This window comes from Pelodiscus sinensis, chromosome 2, assembly GCF_049634645.1.
Source record: "Pelodiscus sinensis isolate JC-2024 chromosome 2, ASM4963464v1, whole genome shotgun sequence".
NCBI classification, from domain to species: Eukaryota; Metazoa; Chordata; order Testudines; family Trionychidae; genus Pelodiscus; species Pelodiscus sinensis.
In genome coordinates this window covers 1,316,018-1,342,187 of record NC_134712.1, presented here as the reverse complement: position 1 = coordinate 1,342,187, position 26,170 = coordinate 1,316,018, and the positions used below count along the sequence as shown (strand labels likewise).

The following is a 26,170-nucleotide window of genomic DNA, read 5'->3' as shown; positions in this document are numbered from 1 at the left end:
GAAACAGGGAAGAAAGAGGAACTGCAAAGACAGGGCCCAGGTTTGCCCTTGTCCCATGCTCTGGGACCGCACCCTCCTTCGTGAGTCTCTGCACAAGCATGAATAGTCCTGAGACTGGCTCAGCTAGTTCATGAAGCGCTGTGCGGTGAATTTCAGCAGGTGCTGCCACTTGAACACCCTCATCTTCTTTTGTTCCCTTGGCTCCTGCTCTTTCCTTTAGCTGTGGGACCATTAACGACACCAGACCCGGATCTCTCAGCACCGTCTGCTGCAGTGGGCTGGAGGGCCGCTACGTCACCATCGTCATCCCGGACAGGGCGGAGTATCTGTCCCTGTGTGAGGTCGAGGTTCTATCTCAGGGCTGTGTCCCACCCCCAGGGGGTAAGGAGCTGGCACAGTGTGTCTGGAAACCTGTTCCCTTTCATGTTACCCCCAGTCCCTTGTGTGCCGAGCTCTGCCTAGCGAGGCAGCAGAAGCCCTGGGAGACTCTTCCCTTCCCACTGCTCCCCTGGGCGTGGTCTGCAGCTGGCAGGACAGGTAGGGGAGGTTTCATGTGTGAACGTCGTGGCCCATTCCTGCCTGAGGAGCAGTTCCTGCGGGCTATGGGACATGGTGGCTGAGAGACGCTCTCTGGGCTGAGACCCCAGCACCAGCCTTTTCTCACTCCCGTTCCCTGGGTCTCTGGCTCCCACTGAGAATCTGACTCTCTCGTGGTGCCTGGTTTGTGTGTCCCTGCCAGGAGGTGGCTCTGGCTCCAGGTTGGACAAAGGTCTTGTAGAGCCCCACCCTTTCCGGCAACGGGCACGTCCCACCTCCCCTCTTCTCGCCCTCTGATTCCAGCTCAGAACCTGGCGCTGGGACGTCCGGCCACTCAGTCGTCCACATTCGTGGATAAGCTTGGAAGAGCCGTGGCTGGAAGAGCCGTGGATGGGAAACGCAATGGGAAGTGGGAAGAAGGCTCCTGCAGCCACACCCATTTCGAAATGGAGCCCTGGTGGAACGTGGACTTGGGCAGCCGGCAGTCCATCTCCGTGGTGATCGTGAAGCACAGGGAAGACGAGTGCTGCGGGGGGAATCTGAAAGGGGCCCAGATCCGCGTGGGAGACACCCTGGCCAACAACGGCAAGGACAACCCCCTGTGAGTGGCTTCCCCCTTGTCTGCGGTGAGCTGAGACCTCCCAGCGTGGGCACAGGGCTGGGGTCTCATTGCCAGCCGGGGTCAGGGCACGGCCTTTTCACCTCTGAACGTCCTGTGGCTGAATGCTTTACGGGTGGTGCAGGGGCATAAACACAGGTAGGCCCGGCTGGGCATGGCCCTCCCACTTGGCCCACTCAAGTCTGACCTGGAGGGCTCCGTTCAGCCCGTACAGCTAACCAGAAAGGGAAAGCCACCCCAAAAGGCCATGTTTTCCACCCCACCCCATGCTGGGGCAGGACTAACTAACCCGAGATCAGAGAGGTTCCCAGTGGTGTAAGGGCATAGCCGTGGCTGGAGTGCGGCCCATCCACTTACCATCCTGCCCCATCCAAATCTGAGCTGTAGGGCTACGTTCCCCCATGCAGAGACACAGAAAGGCGGGGCGGGAATCCACCCCCAGGGGCCATCCCTTCCTTCCCCCCATGCTGAGGCAGGACCAAGTCACCCTAGACCAGAGCGCAAAGCACGGGAGCTGCTCTCCAGAGCCCCACGTCATTACTGTGTGATCTGGAGCACCCGCCATTGCCTGGCGAGGGATTCCTGCAGGGAGCAGCTCCACCACAGGGCTTGGCACTCGTAGCTCCCCCTTTTGGAACCTCTTCCCTCCCAGGCACCTCTCCTAGGTTGCCTTTCCTGAGTCGCTCCCTGAGCCAAAGAAATAAAAGGAACTATTTCTTCACTGTCAACCTTTGGAACTCCTTGCCAGAGGATTATGTGAAGGCCAAAACTATAACAGGGTTCAAAAAAGAACTACATCAGTTCACAGAAAATAAGTCCCTCAGTGGCTATTAGCCCATGTGGCCAGAGATGCAGCATCCTTTTCTGAATGTCAGAGATCAGTTTTGGGGCCAATTTTATTTAATCTTTTTATTGCTGACCTTGGCACCAAAAGTGGAAGTGCCCTGATAAAATTTGCAGATGACACAAAGTTGGGAGGTATTGCCAATTCAGAAAAGGATCAGGATATCATACAGGAAGATCTAGATGACCTTGTAAATTGGAGTGATAGCAATAGGATGAAATTTCATAGTGAGAAGTGTAAGGTTATGCATTTAGGGATTAATAACAAGAATTTTAGTTATAAGCTGGGGACACATCAGTTGGAAGTAACGGAGGAGGAGAAGGACCTCGGAGTCCTGGTTGATTATAGGACGACTATGAGCCGTCATTGCGACATGGCCGTGAAAAAGGCTAATACGATCTTGGGATGTATTAGGCGAGGTATTTCCAGTAGGGATAAGGAGGTGTTAGTGCCATTATACAAGGCCCTGGTGAGACCCCAGTTGGAATACTGGGTGCAGTTCTGGTCTCCCATGTTTAAGAAGGAGGAATTCAAACTGGAACAGGTACAAAGAAGGGCCACTAGGATGATCCGAGGAATGGAAAACCTGTCTTATGAAAGGAGACTCAGGGAGCTTGGCTTGTTTACTTTAACCAAAAGAAGGCTGAGGGGGGACATGATTGCACTTTTCAAATATATATATGGGATAAATACCAGGGAGGGAGAGGAATTATTTAAGCTTAATACCAATGTGGACACAAGAACAAATGGATATAATCTGGCTAGTAGGAAGTTTAGACTTGAGATTAGATGAAGGTTTCTAACCATTAGAGGAGTGAAGTCCTGGAACAGCCTTCCAAGGGAAGCAGTGGGGGCAAAAGATCTATCTGGCTTCAAGATTAAACTAGATGGGTTTATGAAGGGGATGGTTTGATGAGATAACGTGATCTTGGTAACTAATTGACCCTTCATTATCAGTGGGAAATAGGTCAATGGAGGGATGATAGGAGTTACTAGAGAGAACTTTCTGGGTGTCTGGCTGGTGAGTCTTGCCCACATGCTCAGGGTTCAGCTGATCGCCATATCTGGGATCGGGAAGGAATTTTCCTCCAGGGAGAATTGGCAGGGGCCCTGGAGGTTTTTCGCCTTCCTCTGTAGCATGGGGTACAGGTCACAGCTGGAGGATTCTCTGCACCTTGGGGTCTTCAAAGTATTTGAAGGCTTCAATATCTGAGATCTAGGTGAGAGGATTATTCTAGGAGGGGTAGATGAGATTTTGTGGCCTGCACTCTGCAGGGGGTCAGACTAGATGATCATAATGGTCCCTCCTGACGTTAAAGTCTATGAGCCTATGTCCCTCACCTGTGTTTGCCAGAGCCTGGGAAAGAGTCATGGGGTGAATCACGCAATGATTGCCTGTTGGGTGCATTCCCTCTGGGGCACCTGGTATTGGCCACTGGGCTAGATGGACCTTTGGTCTGTCCGTTTTGAGGTTCTTACCTAGAACCCAAATGAATCTGCCCCAGGTGCAGCCCACTAGACCTCACTGCCCTTCCTGAACTGAGATAGAGCCCAGGACTTCTAATGGGGTCCCTCTCCCTCTAAAGAGTTAGTAAAAAAAAAAGGAAGTGTCTATCTGAACATTTGAAACCCGACAGTATCCCATAAGTGACTTTCCACAAGCCCTCAGAACATGTGCCAGAGCTGAGTGGGTCTAATGTGTCTTTCCCTTATATGGGAGTTAGACATTTTCCTTCCGCGGAACAGCACTTCCCTTTATTGAATTGCTCCTGCTAGTTTTCACGCCAGTTCCCCACATTATCAAGATGATTTTGCATTTTCTTCCTTACCCCCAATGCTCTTACAACCCCTCCCGGCTTGGTTTCACTTGCACATTTTATAACCCTACTCGGTGCGCCAATGTCAACGTCATTAATGAACATAGAGACCAGTGCCCAACGCAGGGCTCATCCCTGAAACTTCCTTCTAGAGACAGCATCAGCTGTTGTTAACTACTCTCAGCATGTGTGTTTTCAAACACCTGTGCACCCACCTGATAGTGGTTTTATCTAGACCGCCTTTCCCTCATTTGCTATGACAGGAGTGTCTCTCGAAAGCCTTCCTAAAATCAAGACGTAGCACATCTACCACTCTCCCCTCCCCCCATTAGGTCAGTAAGGATGTCAAGAAGAAAATTAGAGAGGTGTGGCAAAATTTGTGCATTAGCTGCTTTCCCATTGTCTGATAGTTTATTTCAGTGTCTTATGAGTTATGGAAGTTGCACTTTTTATTCTAGAAACAGCTTTTAAAACCAATGGTGCCTTAGAGTCTAATATATGTATGTATGTTATCATGAACTTTCGTGAGCAACACCCATTTCCTCCCATGAAAAGATCTTTGCCACTTCCTCTTTGTTCCCGATTTTCAAAGCGAGGAGTTGTATTCACCCTTCTCTCGTGCTCTGGGACCTCACCCGTGCTCCGTGAATTCTCTGTGAAAGCATTAATAGTTCTGAGATTGGCTCTGCTACTTCCCTAGGTTCTGTCGGGTGAATTTCACCAGGCACTGCGCATTTGAAAGCATCTAACTTGATTTGTCTCCTTGGCTTCTGCTCTTTCCGTTAGCTGCGGGACCATCGATGACACCAGACCCGGATCTCTCAGCACCATCTGCTGCAGAGGCTTGGAGGGTCGCTACGTCACCATCATCATCCCAGACACGCCGAGGACATTCATGCTGTGTGAGGTCGAGGTTTTCTCTCAGAGCTGTGCCCCACCACCAGGGGGTAAGGAGCTGGTACAATGTGACTGGAAACCTGTTCCCTTTCATGTTACACCCCAGTCCCTTCTGCACCAACCTCGGCCTAGTGAGGCAACAGAAGCCCTGGGAGACTTCCCTTCCCACTGCTCACCTGGGCATTGGCTGCTCCTGGCAGCAGGGGCAGCTGGGGGAGGCTCCATGTCATCATTGAGCCTTGGCCAGCAGCTCCAGCTGGATGTGAGATACGGTGGCCTGAGAGAGGCTCTCTAGACTGAGACTCCAGCACCAAGCTGCTGTCACTCCCGTTCCTCAAGTCACTGGCTCCCACGGTGAACCTGGCCCTCACAGAGTCCCTGGTTCGTGTGTCACCACCGGGAAGCGGCTCTGGCTCTGATGCAGAAAGGTTTTGTGGAGCCCCACCCTTTCTGGCAACGGGCACGTCCCACCACCCTCTTCTCGCCTTCTGATTCCAGCTCGGAACTTGGCGCTGCGACGTCCGGTCGCTCAGTCGTCCAGGTTTTTGGGGACTCAACTAGACGCGATTGGAAATGTCGTGGATGGAAATCGTGATGGGGATTTTAATCACGGCTCCTGCAGCCACACCCTGTACGACACAGATCCCTGGTGGACCGTGGACTTGGGCCGCCGGCATTCCGTCTCCATGGTGATGGTGAAGAACAGGGAAGACGAGTGCTGTTGGAAGAGGCTGCAGGGGGCCCAGATCCGCGTGGGAGACTCCCTGGCCAACCACGGCAAGGACAACCCCCTGTGAGTTGCTTCCCCCTTGTCTGCGGTGAGATGGGTCCTTCCAGCTCAGCACTGGGCTTGGGTCTCATTTGCTGGAGGGAGCCTCAGCCTGGTGCCTTCCGCTCTGAGCAGCTGGATGCTGGGAGTGTTTCCCAGTGGTGCAAGGCCATAGCCAGGGGTGGGTCTGGCTGGAGTGCGGCCCATCCACTTACCATCCAGCCCCATCCAAATCTGAGCTGTAGGGCTACGTTCCCCCATGCAGATACACAGAAATGCGGGGCAGGAATTCACCCCCAGGGGCCATCCCTTCCTTCCCCCCATGCCGAGGCAGGACCAAGTCACCCTAGACCAGAGCACAAAGCACGGCAGCTGCTCTCCAGAGCCGCATGGCGTTACTGTGTGATCGGGAGCACCTGCCGCTGTCTGGGGAGGGATTTCTGCGGGGAGCAGCTCCCCCTTAGTGGCTTGGCACTCGTAGCTCCCCCTTTGGAGCTCTTCCCTCCCGGATCCCTCTCCTAGGTTGAATTTCCTGGGGCGCTCCCTGAGCCCTGCAGTGCTAGGAGCTTCCTCTGTGATCTGTGCGTCCGACTGAGCCCCACAGCCCTGCCCTAGTGCCAGGAGCCACCACACAGCCCTAGAGCACCACTGAGTGGGCCTTGGGGGGAGCTGCAGTACCTCCCCCCTTCCCGAATTCTGAAGCAGTTTTCTGCTCTCCCTTGGCCCAGACAGAGCCCTTAACAGCCACAAGCCAGAGTGTGACTGCGATGAAGTTGGGGCTGGGAGCAGCAGAGCCCTTGGGGCCGGGGTGGGGGGGTTGTATCCAAACAGAGGCAGGGCGATTAAGGTCACAAAAGGCTTGTCAGGAAGGTGAACTAAGGCTCATGAGCTGATCCCTAAAGCATTGCCAGGCACAACCGTTCCAAGATGGGAAACAAAGGGTGGGCAAACGGGAGTTTTGCGAGGGAATTTAGAGGCAAAGTGTGTGGGGGGGAGGGGGCTAGATATGCTTAATATTCTGCAAACTAACAGCAAAACCACCTGCTTAAAACACAATCAAGAGCAGAGGGTATGTCTACACTAGCCCCCTAGTTCGAGGAGTAACGGTAGTTCAAATTAGAGATCCTAATTCGAACTACGTACTCCGTGCCGCGTGTAGCCGCGGGCATGGAGTTCGGACTAAGGGACTTCTAAAAATGGCGGCACCCGGGAAGATGCAAATGAAGCCCGGGATATTTAAATATCGAATGCCTACATTAGCCTCCCTAGTTCGAACTAGGGGGTTAGTGTAGACATACCCAGAGTTAGCTCTGGGAGTGAAAAGAGGATGCAGGTAGAAGCCCGTCACCGAGTGCAGACTATCACAGCTATTGCACACAATGTAGCATTTATGATTACCTAGGGACTGAGTCCGCACTAGCGGACATTTAAAAATGGCGGCGCCCGGCTTTATGCAAATGAAGCCCGGGAAATTCAAATCCCGGGCTTCATTTGCAACTCCGGTTGCCTACATTACCACCCTAGTTCGAACTAGGGTGGTAGTGTAGACATACCCTTGATGACATTGTCATCACACGGACCCACAGAAAGGAGACCCTGGAAGAGTTCCACAGGGATTTCAACAACTTCCACCTTGCCATCAACCTCAGCTTGAACCAGTCCACACAAGAGATCCACATCTTGACACTACAGTACAACTGCAGTAATTACTCGTTTAACATGGGCCCACTTAACACGTTTTCGCAATAGCACTTTTTTTTAGGGAATGTTTTTCAAATAACACAATGGTCCCCGAAACAACACGAAAATAATCACGTGGCGGACTACTTTGCGCGGCAGTATAAGTTGGTGAAAACAGCAGTAATATGCACGAGCGGATGAATACACGTGGTCACCGTGCTTCTCTGCTCACTCACATGTTTATCTTTGTGTTTTAAAAAACCGCGGAGACTTGTGTTACTAGATATCTAATGTTGATGTTGACAACCCAGCACCAATAAAAAATGGACTTTGCCACCACCACCACCTGAAACACAGCCCCCAACTTTTCTATTATTTTAATAGGAAAATTGATACACACCCCATAGCACATTTTCGCTTAGCACAAATATTTTCAGAAACGCGTCTATAGTGTTAAATGAGGAATTACTGTATACGACGGCCACATTTGCACAATCTTATACCGGAAACCTACCAACCATCATACTTACCTACATGCCTCTAGCTTCCATCCTGGGCATATTATCCGATCGATTGTTTCCAGCCAGGCCCTAAGATACAACCGGATTTGCTCCAATCCCACAGACAGAGACAAACACCTACAGGGTCTCTATCAGGCATTCTTAAAACTGAAATACCCACCCAGAGAAGTGAAAAGAACAGATTGACAGAGCCAGACATCAGCTTCTTGAAAATCGGCCTAACAAACAAAGAAAACAGAACACCACTACTCATCACCTGCAGCCTAGTCATCACCTACAGCCCCAACTTAACCACCCTCCAGGGCATCATTAACAATCTACAACCTATTCTGGAAAACAACCCCTCACTCTCACAGGCCTTGGGGGACAGGCCAATCCTCGCCTACAGACAACCTCCCCCCACCAACCTGAAACAAATTATTTGCAGCAACCACATAGCACACCTCAAACATACTCACACAAGAGCCAGCTGGTGCCAACTGTCCACACATCTATACAAGCGACATCATCACAAGACTCAACCACATAAGCCACCACATCAGGGGCTTGTACAAGTGCACATCTGCTAATGTGATCTATGCCATCAAGTACCAGCAACGCCCCCCTGCCATGGATGTTGGCCAAACTGGACGGGGGCTTAATGCACACAACTCAGATATTCGAAATGGTAACTCACAGAAACCTGTAAGAGAACATTGTAGCTTGCCCCACGCTCATTAATGGATTTAAAGGTGGCCATTCTCTTACAAAGTAATTTCAGAAATCAACCAGACAGTCTGCGGAACAGGCCTTCATATGTAAATGTGCCACTGTCTCTTATGGCTTGAAAAAAAAGACATAATGGCCCATCCAGTTCATATTCGACACCCAACTGATATCCAAAGCTAAATATCAGACACCTACAGCCCACTCTATTAGCCTCATTTAGAACAGACACTTTACTTGACATGGGGTTTTTTCCTCCTCCTCTCCCCTCTTTTTCTGCTCTTTATTTGAAGCTCTGTGCTTCTTGTTCCATATCTGTCATCTGAAGAACTGGGTTGTGCCCACGAAAGCTCATGATCAGGGCTCGCCAAACCGCGGCAACCCCCGCTCACCAGCCGCGCTGTCCGGTGATCTGCACATGCGCAGATCGTTCTGCGCATGCGCAGATGGCCAGAACCCGGCTCTTACAGGTTACAATCTACTCGCCATGGACAAATAGATTGTATAATTTGTCGAGCCCTGCTCATGATAGTATCTATATATTTTTGGTTAGTCTCTAAGATGCTACAGGACCATTCTTGGCATTTAAGTTTTTTTAGTTACCGACTAACACGGCTACCCCGCTGAGACTTTTGAACACATGAGAACTAGGAGTCATTCAATGAAATTAATAGGCAGCAAATTTAAAACAAACAAAAGAAAGTATTTCTTCACGGTCAACTAGTGGAACTCTGGGCCAGAGGCTATTGTAAAGGCCAAAACTAGAAGTGTTTAAAAAAGAACTAGATCAGTTCATGGAGAAGAGGTCCCTCAGTCGCTATTAGTCACTGTGGCCAGATATCCAAAACCGTGTTCTGCACGTCCTTCGCCTCTGTTTGCCAGAGCCTGGGAAAGGGTGATGGGGTGAATCACGCAATGATTGCTGTTGTGTGCATTTCCTCTGGGACACCTGGTACTGGCCACTGTCAGAAGACAGGAGTTTGGGCTAAATGGATCTTTGGTCTAACCCAATCTGGCTGTTCTGAGGTTCTTAAACTAATGGGTTGCAATGGTAGAAAAAAAATGGTGTGTCTGGAAACTGTAGGTACTGGGGGTACTTAGAAATGTGTTTTGTGTGTGTGTGTTTTTAAAAAAGGGTACTTTATAAAAAAAGTTTGAGAAACACCGGCCTAGATGGACATTTGATCTGACCCAGTCTGGCTGTTCTGAGGCTCCCACAATATAAGAACTAGGGGTCACTAAATGAAATGAATAGGTAGCAGATGTAAAACAAACAAAAGGAAGTTTGCTTCACGCAGTGCACAGTCAATCTGTGGAACTCCTTGCCAGAGGATGATGAAAAGACTAGGGTTCAAAAAAGACCTAGATACATTCATGGAGGTTAAGTCCATCAATGGCTATTAGTCAGGATGGGTAGGAATGGTGCCCCCAGCCTCTGTTTGTCTGGAAATGGACGACAGGGGGGATCATGTAGTGATCCCCTGTTGTGTTCCCTCTCTCCGGAGCACCTAGCATTGGCCACTGCTGGCAGACAGGACACTAGGTTGGATGGACCTTTGGTCTGACCCAGTCTGGCCGTTCTTATGTTCTTCACAAATCCACATTAGCTATGACATCACTTTATCATCCTCCTGCTGCTTTCAGACTCTTCCACAAATCGTTCCAGTGTCTTCAGAGGCATCTAATACGGGCTGGCTGTTCCTGTCTTTGAACATGGGGAATATGGGAAATTCTAGACCAAAGTTTGCCCTTCTCGAGTCCCCGGGGACCTCCCCCGTCCTTTTTGAGCTCTTTGAAACCATGAGTAGTTCTGAGATTGGCTTGGCTACTTCCCTAAGATCTGGGGGTGGATTTCACCAGGCTCTGTGCATTTGAACTCATCTAACTTGTTCGGTCTCCTTGGCTTCTGCCCTTTCCTTTAGCTGCGGGACCATCACCGAACCCAGACCAGGATCCCTCAGCACCATCTGCTGCAGTGGCTGGCAGGGCCGCTACGTCACCATCGTCATCCCGGGCAGGGCGGAGTATCTCAACCTGTGTGAGGTCGAGGTTCTATCTCAGGGCTGTGTCCCACCACTAGAAGGTAAGGAGCCGGCACAATGTGAATGGGACCCTGTTCCCTTTCCCGGTATATACCCCAGTCTCTTGAGGCAGCAGAAGCCCTGGGAGACGCTTCCCTTCGCACTGCTCACCTGGCCGTGGGCTGCAGCTGGCGGCGGCAGGCGGGAGTGGGGGATCCATGTGAACATCGTGCCCCATCCCTGCTAGGGGAGCAGCTCCAGCTGGGTATGAGACATGGTGGCCTGAGAGAGGCACCAAGCCCCAAGAGACCCCAGCGCCAAGCGTTGTCACTCCCCTCCCCCGGGTCCCTGGCTCCCCCGGTGAACCTGGCTCTCAGGCCGCGCCTGGTTTGCGTGTCACCTCTGGGAAGCAGCTCTGGCTCCGTGTGGGCGACAGGGCTTCTAGAACCCCTGTCCAGTGGCACAGGGCAGGTCCCACCTCCCCTCTTCTCTCCCTCGGAGTCCAGCTTTTAACTTGGCGCTGGGACGTCCGGCCACGCAGTCGTCCACGTTGGCGAACACAACTGGACAGGGCGTGGCTGGTAGGGCCGTGGATGGAAAACGTGATGGGCTGTGGGAACAAGACTCCTGCAGCCAAACTCATCGCGACATGGAGCCCTGGTGGAACGTGGACTTGGCCGGCCGGCATTACATCTCCGTGGTGATCGTGAAGCACTTGGAAGACGAGTGCTGCGGGGAGAGACTGAAGGGGGCCGAGATCCACGTGGGAGACTCCCTGGTGAACCACGGCAAGAACAACCCCCTGTGAGTTGCTTCCCCCTTGTCTGCAACGAGATGAGTCCTCCCGGCGCGGGCACAGGGGCTGGGTCTCATAGCCAGCCAGGGCTTCCCCTCCGAGCTGCCTGGGGCCGCGAGTGCTTTGCCGGTGGTGCAGAGGCCTCACCACAAGTGGGCCTGGGTGGGTGTGGCCCAATCGGTTGGCCTGCAGGCCCTCCCAAACCTGCGCTGCAATGTAAGTCACTGGGGGTACATGACACCCGATCTGCCCCAAGGTTCATCCCCACTCTACCCCCACCCCCTCTGCCCTCTTCCTACTCCTGCCCTGCTGCTTCCTGCCCCGTTCCACCCCGTTCCCTGGATGTGTCCCTCCCCCCTCCACCTCTTTCTGCCCCCGCTCCCACTCATGGGCAGCAAGTGAACTGGCTGTAGGGGGAGAGGGTCCAGAAATTGGGGAGGGTCCAGAGAAGAGAAACAAGAATGATGGAAGGTCTAGAGAACATGAGCTATGAGGGAAGGCTGAAAGAATTGGGCTTGTTTAGTTTGGAAAAGAGAAGATTGAGGGGGGACATGAGAGCGGCTTTCAGGTATTTAAAAGGGTGTCACAAGGAGGAGGGAGAAAAATTGTTCCTCTTGGCCTCTGGGGATAGAACAAGGGTGTGTCTAGACTACAGGGTTTTGTCGACAAGGGTACGTCTAAACTAGATGGCTCCGTCGACTGAGCCATGTAGATTTGTTTGTTTGGCAAAGTCAAATGAAGCCACGATTTAAATGATCGCGGCTTCATTTACATTTACATGGCTGCTGAGCCGACAAACAGCTGATCAGCTGTTTGTCCGCTCAGCGCGCTAGTCTGGACGTTCCCCTGCCGACATCAAAGCCCTTTGTCGGCAGCCCCGATAAACCTCATCCCACGAGGAATAACAGGGCTGCCAAGAAAGGGCTTTGATGTCGGCAGGGGAGCGTCCAGACTAGCGCGCTGAGCGGACAAACAGCTGATCAGCTGTTTGTCGGCTCAGCGCGGCAGCCATGTAAATGTAAATGAAGCCGCGATCATTTAAATCGCGGTTTCATTTGACTTTGCCTACGTGTCTAATCTACATGCCTCTGCCGACAGAGGCATGTAGTCTAGACACAGCCCGAAAGTGGACTTTTGTTGACAAAGTTATACCTGTGTCTACACTACTGCCGAGTTCTGTCAACAAGAAGTCGACAGAACATGGCAGTTTTGTCGACGGTGGTAAACCCCATTCTACGAGGAATAACGCCTTTTGTCGACAGAGTTTTGTTGAAAAAAGGCGCTTTTGCATCCACACTGCGCTTTTTCAAAAGAAAGCATCTAGACTCTCTGTCGAAAAAGCGGCTTTCTTTTTGTCGACAGAACTGGCTGTAGTCTAGATGCTCTTTGTCGACAGAAGCTTTGTTAACAGTATCTGTCGACAAAGCCTGTCGATAAAAGCCTGTAGTCTAGACGTACCCCAAGCAGCAATGGGCTTAAACTGCAGCAAAGGAGGTTTAGGTTGGACATTAGGAAAAACTTCCTGCCTGTCAGGGTGGTGAAACACTGGAATAAATTGCCCAGGGAGGTTGTGGAATCCCCATCTCTGGAGATATTTAAGAGCAGGTTAGATAAATGTCTATCAGGGATGGTCTAGACAGTATTTGGTCCTGCCATGAGGGCAGGGGACTGGACTCGATGACCTCTCGAGGTCCCTTCCAGTCCTAGTATTCTATGATCTTCCACGTCTATTTCCCTCCTGCTCCCTCGTTATCTTTTCTTCATCCCAACCTTGGTGCCCATGTCTGGAGATGAATACATTTGCTCACCTTCAGTGTTAGTTTGATGCTATGAGCTGCCTCCCTCTTAAAATAAGGGATAAGGGATCTTTCGGAAAAGGCTTTATTTTCCAAAAGATCCGCGTCTAGACTGGCGCTTTTATCTGACAAAGCTCCGTGCCGAAAAAAAGCGGCAGCCATTTTTATGCTAATGAAGGGGGGGAGATTTAAATCCCCACTTCATTAGCAATTGCGATACGTCTAATTTGCATCTCTTTTACAAAAAAGGGATGCCATCTAGACGTAGCCACAGTGTTTGGCAAGTCAAAGATAACTGAGGAAGGAACCTTTTTTGCATTGCTTGTTCTTTTATCTGCTCCGCTTTCCTTTTCCAACACTGAGCTCCAGACCGCATCTTTTTATCTGCTGTGGTGTTAATTTTCTGAAAAATTAACTGTTTCACCTAAATGATCAAAATACACAGGGCTCGACAAACCACTATTTCTACTCGCTCATGGCAAGTAGATTTCAGCTGGTCGCTCCATGTGCCCCATTCACCGGTGCTGCGCACATGAGCAGTGCCGGTCTGGCGCATGCGCGATGCTGGGCTGGCGAGTTTGTCAAGCCCTGAAAATAGAGAACAATGGTAGTAATGTAGAAAGGTGAGAAAGGAACGGGTGCCTACTCTTTATTTCCGAGATATACTCTGTGGCTATGTCTACACTACAGAGCTTTTGCAGAAAAACTTGTGGAGCAGCTACACCTCAAGCGTGTTTTTGCGCAAAAAAATCAAAAGAAGAGAGGGAGTTTTGCTCAAGAGTTATTCTCATAGACTCATAGACTCATAGACTTTAAGGTCAGAAGGGACCATTATGATCATCTAGTCTGACCCCCTGCACAGTGCAGGCCACAGAATCTAACCCACCCCTCTTAGAATAATCCTCTCACCTATATCTCAGATATTGAAGCCTTCAAATACTTTGAAGGCCCCAACATGCAGAGAGTCCTCCAGCTGTGATCTGTGCCCAATGCTACAGAGGAAGGCAAAAAACCTCCAGGGCCTCTGCCAATCTACTCTGGAGGAAAATTCCTTCCCGACCCCAAATATGGCGATCAGATAAACCCTGAGCATGTGGGCAAGACTCACCAGACAGACACCCAGAAAGTTTCCTATAGCAACTCCTATCATCCCTCCATTGACCTATTTCCAACTGATAATGAATGGTCAATTAGTTACCAAGATCATGTTATTTCATCCAACCATCCCCTTATCATAGAATCATAGAACTGGAAGAGACCCTAGAAGGTCATCAAGTCCAGCCCACCGCTCTAGGCAGGACCAATCCCATCTAAATCAACCCAGCCAGGGCTTTGTCAAGCCGAGACTTAAATACCTCTAGGGATGGAGACTCCACTACTTCCCTAGGTAACCCATTCCAATGCTTCACTACCCTCCTAGTAAAATAGTTGTTCCTAATATCCAATCTGGACCTTTCGCACCACAACTTGAGCCCATTGCTCCTTGTTCTGCCATCTGTCACTACTGAGAACAGCCTCTCTCCAGCCTCTTTGGAACCTCCCTTCAGGAAGTTGAAGGCTGCTATCAAGTCCCCCCTCACTCTTCGCTTCTGCAGACTAAACAGACCAAAGTCTCTCAGCCTCTCCTCGTAGGTCATATGCTCCAGACCCCTAATCATTTTGGTTGCCCTCCGCTGGACCCTCTCCAATGCGTCCGCATCCTTTTTGTAGTGGGGGGCCCAGAACTGGACACAGTACTCCAGATGTGGCCTCACCAAAGCTGAATAAAGGGGAATAATGACATCTCTGGATCTGCTGGCAATGCTCCTCTTAATGCACCTAATATGCCATTAGCCTTCTTGGCTACAAGGGCACACTGTTGACTCATATCCAGCTTCTCATCCACTGGAACCCCCAGGTCCTTTTCTGCAGAACTACTACCTAACTGGTTGGTCCCCAGCCTGTAACTATGCTCGGGATTCTTCCATCCCAAGTGCAGGACTCTACACTTGTCTTTGTTGAATCTCATGAGATTTCTAGTGGCCCAATCCTCCAATTTGTCTAAGTCACTCTGGATCTTATCTCTGCCCTTAAGCGTATCTACCTCTCCCCCCAGCTTAGTGTCATCTGCAAACTTGCTGAGGGTGCAATCTATCCCCTCATCCAGGTCATTAATAAAGATATTGAACAAAACCAGCCCTAGAACCGAACCTTGGGGCACTCCGCTAGAAACCGACCGCCATCCTGACATCGAACCGTTGATCACTACCCGCTGGGCCCGGCCTTCTAGCCATCTTTCTATCCATCTTACTGTCCATTTATCCAATCCACATTCCCTTAACTTGCTGGCAAGAATATTGTGGGAGACGGTATCAAAAGCCTTGCTAAAGTCAAGGTATATAACATCCACTGACTTTCCCATGTCCAATGAGCCAGTTACCTCATCATAGAAACTAATCAGATTGGTCAGGCATGATTTGCCCTTTGTGAATCCATGCTGACTATTCCTGATCACTTTCCTCTCATCCAAGTGTCTCAAAATGGATTCCTTTAGGATCCCTTCCATGATTTTTCCAGGAACCGAGGTAAGACTGACCAGCCTATAGTTCCCTGGATCGTCCTTCTTCCCTTTTTTGAAGATGGGCACTACATTTGCCTTTTTCCAGTCATCCGGGATTTCTCCCAATCTCCACGACTTTTCAAAGATAATAGCCAAAGGCTCCTTAATGGCATTTGCCAACTCCTTCAGTACCCTCGGGTGCATTAAGTCCGGACCGATGGATTAGTGTACGTTTAGTTTTTCTAAATAGTTCCTAACCTGTTCTTTACCCACCACGGGCTGTCCATCTTCTTCCCATCTTGCGTCACTTAGCACAGAAGTCCACGAGCCGACCTTGTCCGTGAATACAGAGGCAAAGAAAGCATTGAGTACTTCAGCTTTCCCCACATCATCTGTCGCTAGGGCTGTGTCCAGACTCAGGGTTTTTTTCGGGAAAAGTAGCCTTTCCCGAAAAAACTTCCCCTGCGTCCAGACTCAAGCCGCGTTCTTTCGAAATTATTTCAAAAGAACGCGGCTTTTCTTTCGATGGCGGTAAACCTCGTTTCACGAGGAAGAACGCCTTCTTTCGAAAGTTCCTCTTTCGAAAGAAGGCGTTCTTCAATGTAAATAGGGCTTCCTCGAAAGAGAGCCTCTTTCGAAAGAAGCCTGCAGTCTAGACATAGCCTAGGTTACCTCCTTCATCCATTAGGGGCTGCACACCCTCTCTGATCACCTTCTTCTTGTTGACATGCCTGTAGAAACCTTTCTTGTTATCCTTCACATCCTTAGCCAGTCGCAACTCCATTTGCGCTTTCGCCTTCCTGATAACCCCCCGGCATTCTCGAGCTATACATTTAAACTCCTCCCTAGTCATTTGTCCAAGTTTCCACTTTCTGTAAGCTTCCTTTTTGTGCTTAAGTTCACCAAGGATTTCCCCTGTAAGTCAATCCGGTCTCCTACCAGGTTTGCCTCTCTTGTTACGCGTCGGGATGGTTTCTTTCTGTGCCTTCAATAAGGCTTCTTTAAAATACTGCCAGCTCTCCTGGACTCCTTTCCCCTTCATGTTAACATCCCAGGGGATTCTGCCCATCAGATCTCGGAGGTAGTCAAAATCTGCTTTTTTAAAGTCCAAGGTGTGTATTTTACTACTCTCTTTCCTTCCTTTGGTCAGGATCCTGAACTCTACCATCTCATGATCACTGCTTCCCAGGTTGTCACCCACCTCTATGTCCCGTATTAGTTCCTCCCTGTTTGTGAGGAGAAGGTCAAGTTGTGCACAGCCCCTGGTTGGATCCTTCAGCACTTGTACCAAGAAGTTATCCCCAACATTCTCCAAAAACTTCCTGGATTGCCTGTGTACTGCCGTATTGGTTTCCCAACAGATGTCAGGGTGATTAAAGTCCCCCACGAGAACCAGGGCCTGCGATCTGGAAGCTTCGCTCAGTTGTCCGAAGAAAGCCTCATCTACCTCATCCACCTGGTTCGGTGGCCTGTAGCAGACACCAACCACAACATCACTGCTGTTGTTTGCTCCTTTAAACCTGACCCATAGACTTTCAACAAGTTTTTCTCCCTCTTTATACTGGAGTTCAGAGCAATCGTAGTGCTCTCTTACATATAGTGCAACTCCTCCTCCTTTTCTCCCCTGCCTGTTGTTCCTGAACAGTCTATACCCTTCCATGACAGCGCTCCAGTCATGCGAGTCATCCCACCAAGTCTCTGTTTTCCCAATTAAATCATATTTCTTGGTCTGGGCCAGGGCCTCCAGTTCTTCCTGTTTATTGCCCAGGCTTCTCGCATTAGTGTACAAACACTTCAGGTAACCAGTTGATTGCACTATCTTCTCCATTCGAAACTGGGGTCCTCCTTTCGCGCTCCTTGCTCTATGCATTTCTTCCCGGTATCCGACTTTCCCACTCCCCTCAGGGTTTTGGTCACCGTCCCCCGACAAACCTAGTTTAAAGCCCTCCTCACTAGGTTTGCAAGCCTGCCCGCGAAGATGCTCCTTCCTCTCTTCGTTAGGTGGATCCCATCTCTTCCTAACAATCCTTGCGCCCGGAACAGAGTCCCATGGTCGAAGAAACCAAAGCCCTCTCTGCGACACCACCTGCGCAACCACGCATTTATGTCCTCAATTCGACGATCCCTGCCCAGTCCTTTCCCTTCAACAGGGAGGATGGACGAGAACACCACTTGTGCTCTGAATTCTTGGATCCTTCATCCCAGCGCTACATAATCCGGAGTAACCCGCTCAAGGTCATTCTTGGCCATATCATTAGTTCCTACATGAAGAAGCAGGAAGGGGTAGCGATCTGAAGGTTTAGTAAGCTTGCTAAGCCTCTTAGTGACATCCCGAATGCGAGCTCCTGGTAAGCTCTTTCTATGAGGCATAACTCCGTTTGGCTAAAGCGCTCTTCCACAAAAGGTATGTGTGGATGGAGAGCTGCCTCTTTTTGCGCAAAAAAACCCTATTGAAAGAAGCACAGGTGCCCTGGTGGCCATTCTGTGGATAGCGGTCAGCGCTTTCTTTCGAGAGAGCGTCCCTGCAGTCTGGATGTTCTCTTGTGCAAAAGAGCATCGCTTTTTCGATGTGCTTTTGCAGTGTGGACATGCTCCTGCACAAGAAGATTTTGTGGAAGATCTCTTCCACAAAAAGCTTCTTGCGCAAGAAGCCTGCAGTGTAGACATAGCCTGTTTGTATGCCTGTTTGTCTGTGTCTCTGTCCCCCAGCTGGGGGACATGCACCCCTCCCCGGTTGTGCCCACTGGAGCTACAGCAGCCATGGACACTTCTCTCCTGACCCAAGCTGCCGCAGTGAGAGAGAGCTGGGGTTGGCCTTTCTCCCCAGGGTAGCCTGAATACTGAATCCCTCATCCCTAGCTCAGAGCAACGATTTAAATGAAGAAAAAAAAACCTCTTGAGTTAAGAACCCCAGCAACACCAGGTAAATCTTCTAGTTGATATACATTTTCAAACAGAGAAAAAAATTCACATCCATCTAATATAGTGCTACTTGACAACTGTTGCCCTACGTGACTGCCTAGATCGCCTACATAGTCGGGCTGGCCTTGTACCTGATAGTAATTTAATCTAGACAATCTTCCCTTATTTTCTTTATGAGAAGAAAGAGTCACATGCGAGTCTCTCCGAAGCCTTATTAAATAAATTCCTATCACATCTACCACTTCCCTCTGTCCATTAGGCCGGTTAATCTGTTAAAGAAGAACATTAGATTGGAATGGCATGAGCTGTTCTTCGCAAATCCACATTAGCTATGGCATATCACTTCATCCTCCTCCTGCTGCTTTCACACTGTTCCATAATGTGTTCCAGTGTCTTCTGAGGTATCAAAATTGCACTGATTAGCTTAGAATTCGCCACGTCTTTCTTCCCTGTTTTTCAAAGACAGGTACAATGTTTGCTCTTCTCTAGCCTTCTAGGACTGCACCCGTCTTTCTGCATTAATAGTTCTGAGGTTGGTTCAGCAAGTTGCTTAAGTTCTGAAGGGTGAATTTCATCAGGCACTTTAGATTTGAATACATGAGGGCAGGGGAGTGGACTCGATGACCTCTCGAGGTCCCTTCCAGTCCTAAGTATTCTATGATTCTCATGTTTGATTTTCTTGACTTCTGCTTATTTCTATAGCTGTGGGACCATCACCTACACCAAACCCGGATCCCTCAGCATCATCTGCTGCAACGGGCTGGAGGGCCGCTACGTCACCATCGTCATCCCGGGCAGAGTGGAGTATCTGACCTTGTGTGAGGTCGAGGTTCTATCTCAGGGCTGTGACCCAATACCAGAAGGTAGGGAGCTGGCAGAACACGAATGGGACCCTTTCCAATTATACCCCAGTCGCTCGTGTGCCAAACTCGACCTAGTAAGACAGTAGAAACCCTGGGAGCCTCGTTCCTTCCCACGCTGATGCGGGCTTGGGCTGCAGCTGGCAGGGGCAGGTGAGGGAGGCTCCATGTGAACAACAAAGGAGGATCCCAATTCAGATGGGAAAGGCAGGGCGAACAACTGATTATCTGAGGTGTTTGTACTCTAATGCGAGAAGCCTGGGCAACAAACAGGAAGAATTCGAAGCCTTGGCCCAGTCAAAGAACTATGATTTGACTGGAATAACGGAGACTTGGTGGGATGACTCGCATGACTGGAGCGCTGTCATGGAAGGGTATGAATTGTTCAGGAAGAACAGGCGGGGGAGAAAAGGAGGAGGAGTTGCACTATATGTAAGAGAGCAGTAGGACTGCTCAGAGCTCCAGTATATAGAGGGAGAAAAGTCTGTTGCGAGTCTCTGGGTTAAGTTTAAGCAGTGATCATGAGATGGTAGATTTCAGGATCCTGACCAATGGAAAAAAGGAACGTAGCAAAATACACACCTTGGACTTCAGAAAAGCAGATTTCGACTCCCTCAAACAACTAATGAGAAGGATTCCCTGGGATGCTAACATGGAGGAGAAAGGAGTCCAGGAGAGCTGGCAGTATTTTAAAGAAGCCTTATTAAAGGCACAGAAAGAAACCATCCCAATGCGCAGTAAGAAAAGCAAATATAGTAGGCGACCAGAATGGCTTTCTGGGGACATGCTTGGTGACCTAAAACACAAAAAGGAAGCTTACAAGGAGTGAAAACTTGGACAGATGACTAGGGAGGAGTATAAATATATTGCTCGAGAATGCAGGGGATTTATCAGGAAGGCAAAAGCGCAATTGGAATTACAGCTGGCAAGGAATGGGAAGGGGAACAAGAAAGGTTTCTACAGGCATGTTCGCAAGAAGAGGGTGATCAGAGAGGATGAGGGGCCCTTACTGGATGAGGGAGGTAACCCAGGGTATGTCTACACTACCCTCCTAGTTCGAACTAGCGGGGTAATGTAGGCATACCGCACTTGCAAATGAAGCCTGGGATTTGGATTTCCCGGGCTTCATTTGCATAAGCGGGGCGCCGCCATTTTTAAATCCCCGCTCGTTTGAACCCTGTGCCGCGCGGCTACACGCGGCACGAACTAGGCAGTTCGGACTAGGAAGCCTAGTCCGAACTACCGTTACTCCTCATTCCACGAGGATTTAAAAATGGCAAAGGGTTCGAACGAGCGGGGATTTAAAAATGGCGGCGCCCCGCTTATGCAAATGAAGCCCGGGAAATTCCAATCCCGGGCTTCATTTGCAAGTGCGGTATGCCTACATTACCCTCCTAGTTCGAACTAGGAGGGTACTGTAGACATGCCCCTAGTGACAGATGATGTGGGAACAGTTGAAGTACTCAATGCTTTCTTTCCTTGTGTCTTCACAGACCCGTTCAACTCCCTGACTACTGAACTAGGCAACGCAGTATGGCAAGGAGGTGGACATCCCTTGATGGGAAACCAAGAGGTTAGGAACTATTTGGAAAAGCTAAACATACACAAATCCATGGGTCCAGATTTAATGCATCTGAGGGTACTGAGGGAGTTGGCAAATGTCATTGCAGAGCCTTTGGCCATTATCTTTGAAAATTCATGGAAATCGGGAGAGGTCCCAGATGATTGGAAAAAGGCAAATGTAGGGCCCATCCTTAAAAAAGAGAAGGATGATCCAGGGAACTACAGGCCAGTCAGGCTTACCTCAGTCCCTGGAAAAATCATGGAGGGGATCCTCAAGGAATCCATTTTTAAGCACTTGGAAGAGGGGAAAGTGATCAGGAATAGTCAACATGGATTCACAAAAGGCAAGTCGTACCTGACCAACCTGATTAGCTTCTATGATGAGGTAACTGGCTCCGTGGACATGGGGAAGGCAGTGGATGTGATATACCTTGACTTTAGCAACGCTTTTGATATGATCTTCCACAATATTCTTGCCAGCAAGTTAAGGGAATATGGGTTGGATAAATGGACTGTAAAATGGATAGAAAGCTGGCTAGACTGTTGCATCCAGCGGGTAGTGATCAACAGCTCGATGTCAGGATGGCGGTTGGTTTCTAGCGGAGTGCCCCAAGGATTGGTTCTAAGACCGGTTTTGTTCAATATCTTTATGAATGATCTGGATGAGGGGATGGATTTCACCCTCAGCAAGTTCGCAGATGACACTAATCTAGGGGGAGAGGTAGATACGCTGGAGGGTAGGGATAGAGTCCAGAGTGACCTGGACAGATTAGAGGATTGGGCCAAAAGAAATCTGATGAGGTTCAACAAGGACAAGTGCAGAGTCCTGCACTTGGGATGGAAGAATCCCAAGCATCGTTACAGGCTGGGGACCGAATGGCTAAGTAATAGTTCAGCAGAAAAGGACCTGAGGATTAAACTGGATGAGAAGCTGGATAGGAGTCAACAGCGGGTCCTTGTATCCACGAAGGCTAATGGCATATTAGGGTGCATTAGGAGGCGAATTGCCAGCAGATCTAGAGAAGTGATTATTCCCCTTTATTCGGCTCTGGTGAGGCCACATCTGGAGTATTGTGTCCAGGTCTGGGCCATCCACTACAAAAAGGATGTGGATGCATTGGAGAGGGTCCAGCGGAGGGCGACCAAAATGATTAGGGGGCTGGAGCTCATGACCTATGAGGAGAGACTGAGGGATTTGGGTTTGTTTAGTCTGCAGAAGCAAAGAGTGAGGGGGGATTTGAGAGAAGCCTTCAACTTCCTGAAGGGGGGTTCCAAAGAGGCTGGAGAGAGGCTGTTCTCAGTAGTGACAGATGGCAGAACAAGGAGCAATGGGCTCAAGTTGCGGTGGGAGAGGTCCAGGTTGGATATTAGGAACAACTATTTCCCTAGGAGGGTGGTGAAGCACTGGTATGGGTTCCCTAGGGAAGTAGTGGGGTCTCCATCCCTAGAGGTGTTTAAGTCTCAGCTTGACAAAACCCTGGCTGAGTTGATTTAGTTGGTGTTGGTCCTGCCTAGAGCAGGGGGCTGGACTTGATGACCTTCTGAGGTCTCTTCCAGCTCTCTGGTTCTATGATTCTAACGGCCGGCCGGCCGGCTCTGATATTTTCTTTTGAAACGACAAAACCGTTCCATAGGTCACCACAGCAATAGAGGAGAGATTGAAAGGGCTTCCTGTCCCTGCTCAAAGGATCTCATTCTGGATCACTTCTTGCATACGATCATGCCACAACCTTCTCCAAAACGTACTGTCCACTCCACAAGGGCCCAATCCTCCTCGGCGGCCTTCTTAGCTCAGATTACAATCCAGGAGATGCAGTCCTTATTTTAAGAGGAATAAGGGATCTTTCGGAAAAGGCTTTATTTTCCGAAAGATCCGCGTCTAGACTGGCGTTTTTTTCCGGCAAAGCTCCGAGCCGGAAAAAAGTGGCAGCTATGTTTATGCAAATGAAGCGGGGGGGATTTAAATCCCTGCTTCATTTGCAATTGCGATGTGTCTAATTTGCATCCCTTTTACGGAAAAGGGATGCAGTCTAGACACAGCCGAGAAGTCTGGGAGGTACGTCAACACAACTGAAATTTGGAGAAAACTGAATTTTTGTTTTAAATTTACAGCGTTTTGTTATTTTTGTACTTTTTACATACAAAAAATTCATTGCCTGCCCAATTAAGATTTTTATCTAAGCTGCTCTTTAAAAAGCTAGCTAATTTATTCCAGCTAATCTATTCCAGTGTTTAACCACCCTGACAACGAGGAAGACTTTCCTAATGTCCAACCTTAAACCTCCCTTGCTGCAATTTAAGCCCATTGCTGCTTCTTCTCTCATCAGAGGTTAAGGAGGGAAAAAATTCTCCCTCTTTCTTGTGACACCCTGTTAGATACTTGAAAACCGCTCTCATGTCTCGTGTCAGTTGTCTCTTTTTCTGAACTAAACAAGCCCAGTTCCTTCAGCCTTCCCTCATAAGTCATGTTCACTAGACCTTCAATCATTTTTGTTGCTCTTCTCTGGACCGTCTCCATTGTCACCGAATCTTTCTCGAAATGCGGTGCCCAGAACTGGACACAATGCTCCAACTGAGACCTAATCAGCGCAGAGCGGAAGAATGACTTCTCCTGTCTTGCTCACGACACTCCTGTTCATGCATCCCAGAATCATGGTTTTTTGCAGCAATGTCACACTGTTGACTCATATTGAACTTGTCGTCCAATAGGACCCCTAGATCCCTTTCTGCTGGACTCCTTCCAGGACAGTCACTTCCCATTTTTTGTGTGTGCAACTGATTGTCCCTTCCTCAGCAGTTTCCTTATTTAATTTCATCCTATTTACCTCACACCATTGTTCCAGGTTGTCCAGACCGTTTTGAACAGTAATCTGATCCTCCAGAGCACTTGTAACCCCTCCCGCTTTGGGCTCATCCACAAACTGTATAAGCGTCCTCTCTATGCCGTTATCTAAAGTGTTGATGAAGATATTGAACAGAATCGGTGCCAAAACTGATCCCTGCACAACCCCACCGCTTATGCCCTTCCAGCATGACTGTGAACCATTGATAATTACACTCAGAATAGTTCTCCAACCAGCTATGCACCCACTTTATAGTGGAACCCTCCCAGGTTGTCTCAAATGGTTTGCTACAGACGAGGTATACCATGTCTACTGCTTCCCCCTTACCCACAAGGCTTGTTACCATGTCAAAGAAAGCTAGCAGGCTGGTTGGACATGATCTGTTCTTTACAAATCCATTCTGATTGTTACTTATTGCCTTGTTATCTTCCAGATGTTTGCTGACGAATACCTTAATTATTTGCTCCATTGTCTTTTCTGGCACAGAATTTAAGCAGGCTGGTCTGTCGTTTCCTGGTGTGTTCTAATTTCCCTTTTTATAGCTGGGCACTAGATTTGCCCTTTTCCAGTCTTCCGGAGTCTCTCCTGTCTTCCATGACTTTTTGAAGATGATAGCTAAAGGCTCAGATACGCCCTCAATCAGCTCAACTATTCTAGGATGCATTTCAACAGCCCCTAATAATTTCTAAACATCCAACTTTCCTAAGTAATTTTAACTTCTTCTTTTCCTATTTTAACTTTGGAATCTACCTCCTTTTCTCCAGCGTACACTATTGTAGGCATCCAGTCACTGCCAACCTTCTTCATGAAAACTGACACAAAGAAATCATTCAGCACCTCTGCCATTTCCACACTTTCTGTTCTTGTTTTTCCCTTCTCAGTGAGCAATGGGCCTACCCTGTCCTTGGTCTGCCTCTTGCTTCTAGTATATTGTAGAATGTTCTCTTGTTACCATTTATGTCTCTAAGTAGACTGAGCTCGTTTTGTGCCTTCACCTTTCTAACTTTGCCCCTTCACACTTGTGTTACTTGTTTCTATCCATCCTTTGTACTTTCACCTAGATACTAGACACACTAGGCTGTCATGCAGCAGGCCAGAGATGACACCCACTTTGGAGGAGCAATTCCACACTCTGATCTCACTGCTTGCAAGTCACCCAAGCGGGAATGGACACATGCAAGCACGTGAATTAAAAACTCTTACCCACCTCTCATTAGTGCTGCTCTTCGAGATGTGTCACACACGTCCATTCCAGAACCCCCACCAGCCCCGCTCTCAGGGAGCATAGGAGTTGAACCCAGGGATACCCCCAGGGGAAAATCCCCAGTACCGGGATTGGAGCACTTGCACACCTACATTGCCGCAGACATGTGTAACACATCTCGAAGAACAGGCATTGTGAGAGGTAGGTCATCGGTTTTTTCTACCCTGAGCCCATAATTTCCATGTGGGCTGCAGTGTCTCCGTTAGGTGGATGTCCATTCTTGATCTAAAGCCTGCAAAGGAAAGAGAATCCACCGTGGCCCTCAGTGATCTGCTCCAGCAGTTAATGACCCGATAAAATGCACGTCTTATTCCTCGTCTGCATCGGGTGGTGACGGGAATAGGGACACGCCGTCTGGGTCCGTTATCACTCCGTGCTTTGCCCTCTGCAGGCTCAGAGTTAAAGGGCCGTCAGTCCTGCTGCCAACTCACCTGGGCTCCCTAATCTCAGCCTCTCCCTCTTGTCTTTGCAGCTGCGGGACTGACACCGTTCCTGGGTTCTTCACTGTATGGCCATTACATCAGCATCACCAGCCCTGTGGCACAAGCTGGAGGTGAGCGCTCGGAAGTGGGTGACAGTCTGTGAAGCACCTGTCCTTGCACTGGGGGCAGGGGCAGTGGGATGCAGAATGAGCCTCTGTCCCCTAATAAACTTCTCTGGTCCCTTTCTGCATCTCTCCGGTCCATTGTCTCTGTCCCCCAGGTTACCCCTCCCCCCGCCTTCCTTCCTGCCCCCATGGGTAACACGGTTCTGATCCCACAGAGCCAGAGAGGCCGCGGCTCCAAACCCCAGATGGCTTTGAGTTAATCCAGCTCTTCTGCTTCCAGCCCTTCCCACGCCCACTGCCCCGGCCCCAGCCTGCTCCCCTGCCTGAGTACAACCCATCGCTGCATCCCCTGCCCCTCCTCCCAACCTGGGCAACTCTCCCATTCTCTATTCCACCTCAGCGCAAGGATCACTGACAGCGTGGAGCCATCCTGGCAGCTGTTGTTTTGAAATAACTTTCCTAGCATCTACACCGGCCATCTGCTATTTCGAAATCGGTAAACCTCATTCCACGAGGAATAGCGCCTATTTCGAAATTGCTATTTCGACATAGGCGCTGGGTAGACTTGGAATGGGGGCTATTTCGAAAGTGGGGGGCCTCCAGCCCTTCCCAGGGTGCCCTGCTGGCCAC

The 26,170-nt window shown here is 49.6% G+C and overlaps 1 protein-coding gene across 1 annotated transcript in view; it reads left to right on the top strand.

Annotated features, from left to right (window-relative positions):
* Positions 1 to 25,665, top strand: part of LOC112547122 (uncharacterized) — a 118,666-nt gene extending 93,001 nt beyond the window's left edge. The window contains exons 28-36 of the mRNA XM_075923072.1: positions 221 to 381; positions 841 to 1,138; positions 4,604 to 4,764; positions 5,213 to 5,507; positions 10,312 to 10,472; positions 10,917 to 11,214; positions 19,166 to 19,326; positions 20,817 to 20,896; positions 25,466 to 25,665. Coding sequence (XP_075779187.1) covers positions 221 to 381; positions 841 to 1,138; positions 4,604 to 4,764; positions 5,213 to 5,507; positions 10,312 to 10,472; positions 10,917 to 11,214; positions 19,166 to 19,326; positions 20,817 to 20,896; positions 25,466 to 25,477 — 1,627 coding nt within the window. The 3' untranslated portion in view covers positions 25,478 to 25,665. The remainder of the gene's footprint in view (positions 1 to 220; positions 382 to 840; positions 1,139 to 4,603; positions 4,765 to 5,212; positions 5,508 to 10,311; positions 10,473 to 10,916; positions 11,215 to 19,165; positions 19,327 to 20,816; positions 20,897 to 25,465) is intronic.
* The last annotated feature ends 505 nt before the right edge of the window (positions 25,666 to 26,170 follow it).